This window comes from Sinocyclocheilus grahami, unplaced genomic scaffold, assembly GCF_001515645.1.
Source record: "Sinocyclocheilus grahami isolate Dianchi unplaced genomic scaffold, SAMN03320097.WGS_v1.1 scaffold630.1, whole genome shotgun sequence".
In the NCBI taxonomy this organism is placed as follows: Eukaryota; Metazoa; Chordata; class Actinopteri; order Cypriniformes; family Cyprinidae; genus Sinocyclocheilus; species Sinocyclocheilus grahami.
Genome location: NW_015505809.1, coordinates 246,764 through 259,803, shown reverse-complemented (window position 1 = coordinate 259,803; position 13,040 = coordinate 246,764). Strand labels below are relative to the sequence as shown.

At 36.4% G+C, this 13,040-nt stretch overlaps 1 protein-coding gene across 1 annotated transcript in view; it reads left to right on the top strand.

The window, feature by feature from the left end:
• Positions 1-2,616: 2,616 nt before the first annotated feature.
• The window catches only part of LOC107558041 (neurexophilin-2-like), a 16,493-nt gene continuing 6,069 nt past the window's right edge, over positions 2,617-13,040 (top strand). Inside the window, exons 1-2 of the mRNA XM_016241648.1 lie at positions 2,617-3,002; positions 3,101-3,243. Coding sequence (XP_016097134.1) covers positions 3,199-3,243 — 45 coding nt within the window. The 5' untranslated portion in view covers positions 2,617-3,002; positions 3,101-3,198. The remainder of the gene's footprint in view (positions 3,003-3,100; positions 3,244-13,040) is intronic.

Genomic DNA, 13,040 nt, shown 5'->3' with positions numbered 1-13,040 from the left:
TAGTTACACATGAACGAAGAGCGAAAAAGAAATTAGCCGATTATATAGGGTCGTGAGAGAAAAAGTGAGACAAACCAACAAACACAAAAGGGCAACCAATAAAAAAGTCTGCAGAGAAATCACTGGTTGCTATAAACAGTCGTAAAAAGTCGTAAATCTGATGTTTGAGAAAGATATCACAATTAAATAAAACTGGATGATCTTAAGAAAATTATCAGCTGTACTAGTTTAAAGAGAAGTGTGGGGAAAACTGGAAAACACCAAAGGTGTGGCTCCTTTTTTTTTTTCAAAGATAAAGCCCATATAGATGAACATTTTTTTTAACAATGTTTTTGTTAGAAACCACTCATCTTTTAGATAATGATGAGGCACCAATTTTGATTACATTTTATATATATATAATATATATAACACTTACACTAATAATTATCTTATGTAACAGCAAAATCATAATTTTAAAGTAGGCCTATTTGTAGGGTTTTTGGTGTAAAGTTGTAAAATTATATATGACTTGACAGAAAAGGTAAATGTTAACACATTTAAATCATGTTAACATGGTTATGGATATATATTGATATATTTTATTAGGCATATATATTTATTTATATATTTTAATATTTACGGCCCCTTTCACATCCTTGTAAGTGCCTCACTCTAACCCTAGATTTTTGCTCTTTTTTTAACAAAAAACAAAAAAAGCAGTGTCCAAATACTTAAAACTGCCCTCTATAATATTATAGTTAAATACTTAAAATTAAAAAACTGCACAGTTTTGTTCTTGTTGCCAGACATGATGAATCATGCTGAGATAGACCCTGGTGTTTACTCTACAGTGGGTGCGGACCTTTCACAGCTACTTTGAGTTATGCACTAAGCAAAATGTTAAACCTTAAGACTTTTATATCACCTTTTCCCAATAGATTTTTATAACTATTAATTGAGACTGTAACCAAAAGACCCCTTTTAAGCAGAAGGTAAACTCTGAGCTGATATAGCCACTCCAGTTACCTCTAGAAGACAAAGCCTCCTAAAACCTCTCACTCTTGGCTTAACAAGTTTTCAAAGCATATCAGTCACTTGTTGCCTACAAACTACGTGCCTTGAATGTGCACGGTCACGCTTGCACTACAGAGCCAAAATGGTTGAAATGTTTTGCAATGTGGTTATCTGACAAAAGTTGGCATGTTGCCAAAAAAAAAGATATATAAAATAAGTATTGTAAATATTTTCAGTCAACATGAAAAGGTTACAAAGTTTTGCGATTCATCCCTTTCCTGATTACTGCCAACTGTTACTGTGTGTAAAGCTGCCCATACATAATTTATTTATATTTGCAAGGACACTATGGGGCTTTCTTACTAAATAAGATAAATGCAGAGCTCAGGTTATAAATGTTTAATGTATTTGTTACATATTTAATTTGTTCAGGTCAGTTTCTGTTTGGTCCAGTTCATCTACTGCTGTGTATTTATTAATGTATTTACTGTCTTAAACTGTAAACAGTAGTTAACTTTGATCAGTTAGCTAAAATGGCTAAACTACTCTATTGTTGGTGTAATAATGTGTGCTTCACAAATGAAGGAAAAAGTACATTTGTAACAGGATATGTTATGAGGATATTAAGTTCAATGATCATCTGTGTTCTTGAGATAGCCAGGATATTAAGAAAATAGTAACTAAACAGGTAGCTTTACAACATTTTAAGGTTACTCTGATGGTAAAATCTCCACAGTCTCTTTGATTGCAAATGTCAAAAGCTAAGCAAATGCGTTTGATTTATACTTTTGAACAGGCTACTGAGTGGCTAAAGGAATGTGGAAACATTTCTATTTCACTTATCAAGGCTAGATACCTTGACATTTAAATTTAGTACATATTTTAATGAATTAATCGAAAGAACAGTTGATATATAATTGAAGATGATACATTAGGGCTATTACAGCACTGTAGCATTGTAAACACGTGATGGCGCTACTGACACATTTATCCATGTGAACAGTAGGACTGCGTTCACTGCATTGAAGTTGCACGGCTCACAGTTTAACTACAAAATAACTCCAGACACAGTCAGAGGACATTGCACACTTGCGATTTTTGCAATGTCAACACTTTCATCTTACTGTGAGTGGGTGTATACTGCTTCACTGTCGTTTTCCACTAGTTATATATTTCATCTTGGGTAAAACGCATCAGCAAGTCTGACTCTTTCTTGTAGCGTATACAGCCTTCAGTAACATAGGCTGTTCATTAAATAAGAGACTTATTAAACAAGACTACAAACTTGCTATAATCACTGATTGAACGGTTTGATCTAACTCTACAGGACACCACTTTGCTCGTCACCTCAAACCAAAACGCTTTCGGAATCTTCAATCAACTTTAAAAACATGAACACGGCTCATTTATATGCGAATACACAAGTGATGCTGTCATTATGTTATTCTGACTTTAAGAAACCCTCTTCTCTGATAAAGAGCAGAAAAACCAGACACGTGTCCACAATGGGTTAATCAGTTGGTCTCTCAGTTGAGAGTCCCTCGCAGGCGCTAATTCTGAAGAGCACTTCAAAGAGGGATTCACACATCTCCACTCACAAACACACTCACAAATCAAGCTACAGACGACAAACTAAAATATTGAGCGTTTGGTAAAAGATCGGCTCTACTTTGGGGCTGTATAAAACTTTAATCAGAACTGCCATAAACAAGAAGACACACGGCGGACTGCGCGAGGAGTCGCATCAATCACGCGCAATGCTGCGAGGCTTCACACCTTCGCACTGATCGGACTCGGCGCGTTTCGTAAGTCATCGCTGCGTTCCGTCGATTCCGTCAGTCACTCGGACACTACGTTCCAATAAAAACCTATTTTAAAAGCAGCCTTTCCTGTCCCGAGCACATTTATCAATATCACTGACGCCCCCGGGACCCTCTCCAGCTGTGCCGTCATAAACCCCGCTGGTTACCGTCACTTTTCAACATGATCAACACCTCTTGCCAAGGGTAAGCAAACACTTTGCTTTATGGAATCCGATGCATAAACTCTTCAGACAGTCATCTTCTGATAAACGCATTCATTTTCGTGTCATTTTCTAATGCAGGTAGTTGAGAGCTATGGAACCTTCTTGTAAACCCTGTGAACTGGATATTTGCTTCTCCAACCTCAATTAAGAGTCAAAGACAATTTTCTGTAGTCAAGATGCAGATTCTTTCAGCTGTTTTGCTCCTTTTCTGTTTGCACAAGGTGAGTACCATCCTTTCCGTTTTCATGTTTAAAAACTGCATGCAATTATGTTCAAACTTTAAACTATTTAAACCAGTCAAGCAAATTTAGTGTAGAACACTATACTTGTCTATTTTAGTGAAACTATAGGCTACTAAATTAAAATATATGCAATAGTATATGCATCATTCTGGTGGGGAAGTCAATCATGTAATAGTCTTTCAAATGTATTTTTATTAGCTTTTCCTGGTAGAAAGCCGAAAGACACATTTATCAACTTTTTATTTCTCATGCATACTGTCGCATTCAAATTCAGATACTGGAATTAACAGCATACGTTTAATGACTTCAAAAGGATTTGTTTCAGCTGAGGTGATATACCTAAATTGTATTTAAATGTGCAATAGCATGTTAAATATATGGAAACTAATTGAAGCAAGGATTTCATTTTGAATGCATCAGCTTTACGAATTTAGGAATGTTGAATTTAGGACCACACCATTTTTTATGTTTTTGTTTTTTTGTTACTGAAAAAAAAAGGTCAAATATTGGAATAATGATTTTTAAATAGATTTTTTATAGATAAAACAAAATAAGTGTAATATTGCAGGTAGTTTATAAATCATTTCAACTGAGTATGAATTCAATATTTTTTATCTATGGAGACAAATCAAAGATCTGCATTATTCATAGTTAATTTTTTTGCCATGTCTTATTTTAGTAACAAGTAGATTGTGATTAGAAGGCAAGTCATATGCGTTTTTTGGAGAAAAAATATTTAGTAATTTTATTACTCTGACAAGCAATACAGAAAATTTCTAAATCACTTAAAAATCACCAGTGTCACACAACTGCATACAAGCACAATTTTCAGTTAATAATTATTTTTAAGATTTGGCTGTCCATTGCACTCTTTTGAGAAACAGTACCTGTGGGAATGGCTTCTGTCTATGAGTATATCCACTTTTGTACTATCCTCCAAAGGCAGGGTCCTGATGGATTAGAGTCCCTACAGTCTCTCTCTCTCTCTCTCTCTCTAACACACACAGTGATTCAAATACTGGAGAAGTAGCCCAGCATCTGTGCTGCTCCCTGGAGACAGATAAGAGGGTCAGAGCCTTCACACTAGTAACTATTCATTCCATGACATCTGCTGCAGTCAACCTCTGAGAGCAGGACAGAGAACAATATGATCAGCACTAAATCCACTTGAGCACAACCCCACGACTCTATCGTTCAGACACATTATGATTGTTGTCTGCATGGCTGAAGTTTGGCACATTTGGCCTTTGCTGCCAGAGCACCGCTTTCTTTAACACTTCCTCTGTTGCCCGTTGTTGTGCTTTGCTCTTGAAGCATAACAGCCATCAGTCTCAGCTCAAGTTTTTACAGAGCGCCGCTTTGTTGTTTGAAAGAAGATGATTGAGGAAGGTGGTGTGTAATGTCCATACAACTGACTCCAGCATCACACAGGTGTTTTGTTCTTTGTATATAGATAAGTCCTCATGGTTATTTCATCGGAAACTCTGCCTCAGCCGAAATCTTTACTCAGGGGGCATGTTTGCATATGCAGACTTAAATGGTTTATGGAGAGCAAATTTAAAGCCAAAATAATGATTCGCAGTGAATTCCCTATCGCTAAGTCGTCCAGCTCTCCCGCTGTCTTTGTGAGCAATTAGCTTTGATTTCATTATTTATTTACGGGAGAAAAACTAGCGGTGGAGAATTTGCTAAAAATGTACAGTACTCGGATTAGGAGCCACCCTTTAATCTTATGCCTCTGATAATGCCGCATGGCCTGATTGATTAGTTTTTCAGGAAGCTTATGTCAGAAAAACTAATCCGTCTTTGGATTGTGCCAGCTGTGTAAGGTTCTCCGCTCTGGTGCTGTATCACGGAGGCGAATTACAGAGCTGCTGGGCTGTGATAAGGCCCTCGTCTCTTTCACACACCCATCCCTCTGGACAATAAAAACGCTGTTTATATTCTTCAGAACCTGCTGCAGCCCGAGTCTTCACATCAAGCCCTCGCTGGATTTGCCATGTGAGGGGAGAACGTACATCAGGCTCTCAGAATTGAGCTGAGGACACCAAATGAGAGGAAAAAGGAGTTCCAGAATGGAATCGTGAAATGTGTTTGTAGGTCCAGTATCCCCAAAATTCCTGCAAGAGAGATTACATGAGGGTTTCAGCGAGTATGTCTGTAAATATGAGTGTTTCGCTCTAGAGTGGCGTTATCAGTGCTGGGCTTATACACCAGTGATGTGTATCTATGTCTGTATTGGGGTCAATGTTGCTTTCCAGAAGCCTGCCTCAGTAATCCCTCATAAACAATGTTATCTGTGACATTTACCGCTATAAGCAGTAATGTTGGGTAGTGTGTGGTTTCTCATTTTTGCTAATTTCATGTGAAAAAAAAACAGGAAATGAACGTCACATTCAAGATCAGGTGGCATTTACATTACCATCATTTTTAGTTTGCTTTGTTGTTGTTTTTACAAATGATCTACTTTTTTTTCTAGACATGTTTATTGTGAATAAATAGACATTACAGACATGTGGGATTCAATTAGATTACCAAAACAGAACATTCTGATATAGGGAAACATAACGAGCAAAATCAGTGTTTTTGGATTTCTCACTACTCCAATCATTTAAATGAAAAAAGACCAAGACTCTACGAATTAGCATGCAGTGCAATTTTTGGCTTATTTTTTTTTAAATAGATTTCCATAAATTGGTATTCATTTATTACTTTAGGAAACTAAAAATTAAAATGAAGTACAAAAAATCTTAAGTTGTTATTTTGGGTCATTAGTCACATTTCAGTTTCTCTGAAGGGTTTAATATTTGAAAATTAAATCCTAAATGTGTGTCTCACACTGCAGACAGTATGTTAATGTCATTTCTGTCAGGACCACTATCGTCAAAATGATAGATACTTAGCATAAAGTTTGGTTTGGCGGTATGGTTCTGTTCTGGGCAAAAAACCTCCCTGCCCATCCATGCAGCCTGTCATGAATGAGCAGGGAGAGCAGCAATAACAACCCCCCCCAGGGTTAACAGAACAGAACAAGGCAGATATCATTAATGTACTCAATGATATTTAAGTGTAACACTTTATTCAAGATAAAGGAGTCTGATTAGCAATGAATATCAGAAAGCTAAGTCCTGACTGTGGCGAAAGGTGGAGCTGGGGATGGAGGAGGGTAATTTGCTCCGAAGCAAGCTGAAAAGCTGCTGAATAATACTGAATACAGCTTATATAGGAATGCCGCGATAGGTGTAGTATTCCTATAGGTAGATGTGATCAGCTGAGAATCAGCTGATGCAAGCTTGACTCACGTGACCTGCCAGAACTAACGCTAAAGCTTAATTTGTTGAAGTTCTGACTTTTATTTTTGTCATGTTTGTAATGTCAGTGTCATCCATTACTCCATTACCTGAGATATAAAATCAATGCTTTTCCACTTATGGGCTGGAAACTGTGTTTTCGGAGTGTTCCAGAGCTGAAGGACAGGCCTGTATATTTCAGGCTTTATATGATAGATGTGTTGTGAAGCATCTCTGTGACCCGGTGTGTACGTCAAGGGTTGGCATGTGTTTGTGTGTTATTTATTAGTATGGTCATATACCCACAACCTGTGGTCATTTATTTACTTCACTAATTTTTTTGTTACACTCTGTCAGTATTAATATCAACTTCAGACACAGAAACATACTTAAAGGTATAGTATAATACCCTAATATAAAAATGTTGCAATCATTTACACACCTTAATGTCATTCCAAACCTGTGTGACTTTCTTTCTTTTTCAGAATGCAAACGACAGTATTTAGCTTTCACAGTGAAAAAAAAAACATATTTCTAAATACTGTGTTGCAAAGAAATAGTCATACAGGTTTGGAACAACATCAAGGTGAGTAAATGAGGACAGAATTATAATGTTTTTGGTGAACTATACATTTATTTTGTATTTGTTAATCATGTCATAATATTAAAACATTTTTCTATTCTCTATTTAAACTTTCAGCTATTTCACCATGACCATCATACTATTTTCTTCACCTGCATTTTTTTATTCATCCCTCCATCTCTTATTCTTTCACTTTGATGAGGTGATGTAAGTGTTCTTCAATGAAGAATCTATCATCTCTATGAGAAACCAAAAAATACTTTTTTTTTTTTTGCTGCTGCTTCATTGTCTTCAAAAGAGACTGGTATGTCTAAAAACTGTTAGGATTCATCCTAATCAAAGAACAAAGACAGCTGTACTGTCAGTTCTAACGCTGCGCTGACGGACAGGAAGGGCTGGCTACATATACTTCACACGAGTGCTTCTCACTATTTATATTTGTATGATCTTCATCCAAAGCAAAGAGGGAAATTAAGAAGGTGAACAAAGTACTGTTGCAAACGGAACATCAGAAGTGCTCCCAATCAGGAAGTTTCTCTCCAGTGCTGTTTTTGCATGTGAAACTTGTGATCATAGCTGTTATTCTTGCTGAGGAAATGTCAAACACATTTTTTTAGGAACAAAGATCAGACAGATGGGTATAATGGGATTGTAGAGGTGTTGATGGACGATAGTTACACCAGCAGAGTGTGGAACAAAGAACCGACAGGTATTAAAGGGGAAAAGAACAAAAATCACTCCTCATCTAACAGTCCTGGTCTTGTTAACAGATTATGATGTACAGTATTATGCAATGCAGTAGCACCTCGTTTGACTCCATTATATTGGTCCTTGATGCTTTTTCACGTATTTTTCAGCAGCTTGATGCCACAGTTGTTGACTTCTATTTAGAGCATGTTGATACATGGAATTCATTCAATGTTTAAAGCTGTTAATGCATTTATTAAAGTTGTCATTATAACTTTTTCATTTCATTGTTAATGTCAACCGCATACCAAAAATGCTTCACACAAAATCTGATGTCAGCAGACACCAAAGATGAAAATTTATTAATAATTAGTTAATTTCCTGTTAATTGTCCTATAATAATAATTAAGTATGATTGACATGCAGAGAGCACTGACAAAAAAAACAGGCTGCTTTTTACATTAAAAGGGCTGAGATTTTTATTAGGGGTAGTATGGGCATTTTATGTTAATCTTTAAGAAGGAACTCCATGGGATAATGTTAGCTACATAAAAATAAATAAATAAAAATTGAGATTAACCACTAAATATTTTAAGCGATGGATAGCCCTATCCCCAATGTCCAGAACAATATTTGTAGGCCACCCCTCCCCATAGTTTTCTCTGGTACATCTGTAAAGACAAAGCTTTTGTTTTTAAAACTTTTATTTATTTATTTATTTACAGAAACTAGGAGTGTCCATAAAGTAGATGAACATAATTTTCTAAATTTAAATTACATTTAATTTCATAATTACAGATGTTTCAAGAGCAGAATATTCTTCAGGGAACCCAGTTTTAACCAGTTAATTATATGTGACTTTTCCAGTCGTTTGTGATTTACTGGAGAAGGATTAAGTATAATTTATGTATATATACACACACACACACACACACACACACACACACAAACATATGTATATATTTTACATACAATTTCTAGCTAATAAAATATTTTAAAGCTTGGCTTAACTAGAAAAAAAAATATTTTCTAAGTCTAGAATTTTTTTTAAAATTAGGCTATCTCATACAGTATGCAAGTATAAGACCATAGGAACCCTGGTTCTTTAAAGAAAAAGTTGTTTAGGGAGTGAATTTAAATAAGACATATCTTTTTTTTTTTTAGGTTTAGCTTATTTTAATACTTGGTATGTCATAATTTAAATCATATTGAAGATAGTTTGGGATTATGATGAGGCCCCCTAGTGGACCCTGGACCCCTGGTTGTGAACCTCTGCTTTAGAGCACTTAATTGCTGTTAATAAAAATATTAAATCTACTCATTTATGAGATTCTTTTTAGTTATAGATTTATGATGCATAACCGCAACATGACCCTCTTACCAGAGAAATTAAGCAGAGAAAGGGAAAGTACTGAAATACAGCTGGCATATGTGTGGGTCTTCTAATCCTTCTTTTTTTCTTCATCTTTTTAAAGAGCATGAGTTTTGAAATGTTCAGAATTAAATTAATGCGGAGCTCCATACAAATGTGCAAGCATGCATTTCATTAGCCTCGTATCACTTTAATTGCAAGTCATTGAAAGCGACCGTACCTCTGATTGGCTACAGTTCTGACCGGATGATTTAAGGGTCCGGTGACTGAGGCAGCCATGCATGAGCACTTGGCGCTGTAAGGGTCCTATTAAATGGCATTAGACATGCAGCACAGCGTACAGTGCTACAGCGATCAGACCCGGCTGAGGGTTAAGATTTCTCTCTTTGATCCTCTCCACTGAACACCTGCCATTTGTTAGCAGCCCGGCTCTTGATTAAGAGTGATGTGTTTCGGGTGTGCGACTGTTTCACCCATCAGGGTAGCAATCTATTCTGAGGCCGTGTGTAGACTCAGGCCCCCACCTGCCTCCTCAAGGCCTTTGGGGCTTTCTCTTGAAACTGCTCTTTGTGTGAATCATTACAAATGAAATGCCATGTAACACCACACATGAGAAACAGTGGGGGAGACGAAGAGAGTGAGAGACAAAGATAGGAATAAAATGACAGAGACTTTGGGGAAGAACAGTGGGCTGGATAGGTGTAATGGAGAGGCAGCTGCTGCCATCCTCAGTACTGGTTAACAAGAAACTGCAGTTTGCTTGAATTATAGGTGACTTGTCTAAAACAAGTGCTCTTTTATGTGTTTAGTGCAATAGACAATTTGGCCTGGATATTGTGTGCTGTGTATTTAATGACAGTGTACTAATGTGTACAGTGTACTACTCTTCATTGACATACAGTAAAGACAAAAAGCCTATAAATAAAATCAAATGTTATCCTACTTGAACTGTGTATTAAAACAATAATAGCTTAAAGGAATAATTCACCCAAAAATTTATATTTTGTCCTACTGACCTGTGAGTCGTACCAAACCTGTATGCTGTTATTTTTTTGTGAAACACATATATATGTTTGAATAATCTTTTCATAGCTCTTATAGTGGTGTCTTTCAAGCCCCCCAAAAGGACAGGCAAACATAAATATACAACAACAACAATAATAGTAATAATAATAATAATAATAATAATGAATAATAAACAGAACAATTCCAAGAGGGTCCTCGCACCATTGGTGCTCAGGCCCTATAAGGAATGAATGAATAACCATATTCCACTTCTGAAGTCATTCAGCAAGGAACATACTTTAGTGCAAGGAAAAGACTGAAATCTGTTTGCATCTAGATTTAAAATGGCAACAATTCTGAGTTCTTGACACAAACACGGCTTCGATTTGAGCTTAATGACTTACTTAATGAAACTTCTGTTTCTCATACAAAACTATTATGTGACTACACAGAAAACATGAAATATCATGCATAAGTCTTAATGTTTATTGTGTTTTCTGGTGTTTTTTGTCCTTTTTGGAATTTAACAGCCATGGTCACTTTGAGTTGTACTGTAAACAATTCTTCAAAAAATTATCCATTAAAATAACATCATACAGGTGGAATGGAATGACATGAGGGTGAGCAAAACCTGGAATGTACTACAGGTCTTTTAAAATCGGAACAGATTTTAGAACACTACGCATCATACACTTCCTGATTTTGAAACTGGTTATGGAGAAAAACTGGGCATCATACTCTAAACAAATGAAGATTACACACTACCTGACATTCAAATAGTCCCCAAACACAATCAACTTGTACAGAAATGTGTGCCTCATTGAAAATAATGTGTTCTAAAAATCAGATTTTCTGTGAAATCTTATCAACTCTGACTGCCCAGTATCTGCAGACTAGCTCTGACTTGCGGCAACTAGTGTTGACTCATCTAGACTGCAAATCCAAGCAAAAAATCTGGGCAAATGTCAGAAAAAAAACAATGTATTTCAGCCTTAAATAATGTCATAATTTTCACTTTGGGGTAAACTATCACTTTAAACAAAGGCAGAATATAAAATTCAAGGAATACATTTCTCAATATAAGGCACACATCACAGCTGCACTACTATGCTGAACAAACAGTCTCTGGGGCTGAGAAATAGGGAGACAGCAAAAGAAAGAGAAATGGATGGAAAATGACAAAAAGATGCAGGTCTGACATCCAAACATATTCATGCCCCGGGGCTGGAGAGCCATCACAGCCATCAGAGGTGTGCTACTGCCAGACGAATCAAATGCATTTTAACAGCATCCTCATCCATGATCCGCCACTGAGATGTCCCTGACTTCTTAATAACTTTCTAGAGGGCTAGTTCTGGTCACCACAGCAATTACCTTTATGTCAAGCCGTAAAAGATATGTCCACCCCAGGGACTGGCAGACAGCTTGCTCCATAATGCTCATTACAGATGAACGTCTAGACTGATTCTTTTCTCACTTTGTGGATGTCATATTATGACGCTGTCACTAGGCTAGTTTTAGGTGTAGGTGACTGACACATTGTACAATACATTATCAAATTACAGACATTATACGACAATATAAGAGACTTTTAAGAAACATCAAAAAATTACAGGGACTCTCCATAGGCGTAATGGTTTTTATACTGTACAAACTGTATTTTCTATCCCTTAACCCTACCCCTCGCACAAAACTTTCGTAAGCCATTTATCTTTTACAAGGACACAGGAAGTGTCCTCATAAACCATGTTCATGTTGTAATGTTGTAATATTATGTTATACACAATTGTGTCTTCATAAACCAGATAAACTTGTATACACACACACACACACACGTGTACCATATGTATATTTTTATATTATAGATTGGTTAAACTATATGGATACAAACTTGATTGTAAAATCTATTGCTGTGGACTGTAGGGGGACTATTTGGAGGCTGATATTTAATCTGATATTTCATATGTGATTATTTGCACTATATTTTTTAATGAATCTGATTTTTTATCAAATAACAATGATATATATATAGGGCTGCACGATAAATTGAAATGGAATCGAGATCGCGATTCGACAGAAGCTGTGATTGTCATGCGTATCTTTCAGTAGGCGCGTTTCCATTACCCTTCAAATTGCGCGAATTGAAATTGCGAATTGAAAATACGCCTAATGGAAACACCGTCATTTCGCAATACTTTTTTATTTTTTGTTTTGCGCAAATCTGTAATGGAAAACACGCCTAGTCAAGCACGGTTCTGTGATCAGCAGTAAATCTCCATCCAAAGGCCAGAGGGCGCTCTCGCGCTGAAACTCCAAATACGCCTTGCAGAAGAAACCCAGAAAATACCTATCGCTGCAGCTGAATAAACAGAAGATTCAACTGCTTTCATTGATTCAACGTGACTAATAAACACACGACTACGGCAATATGCAGTTTATCTGAGTTCTTATTATTATAATTTTAATTAAAATAAAGTATATTTATAATGCAATGCCTTTACCCCTGCTTAAATTCTATGAAATATGTTGCGTGCCTTATTCTGTGTAAGAAGCCACATCATCTCACAGAAGGATTTATTTCAAACACTCGACTGACGTTATGAAGTGCGTTTGGAGTAAAAATATATTAAATGTGGTATTTTCACATGCTTTCAGATGGAGCAGCATTTACTTCACAGAGCCGTAGTTCACTGAGAAGCTATGCAAACAGCTGTCATTATCGCAAACGATTTCAGAATCGCACAGTAAAATTGTCTGCGACTTTTTTGCGTAACTTGTCAGTGAACTACGGCTATGTGTAGTAAATTCTGCTCCATCTGAAAGCACGTGATGATGATTT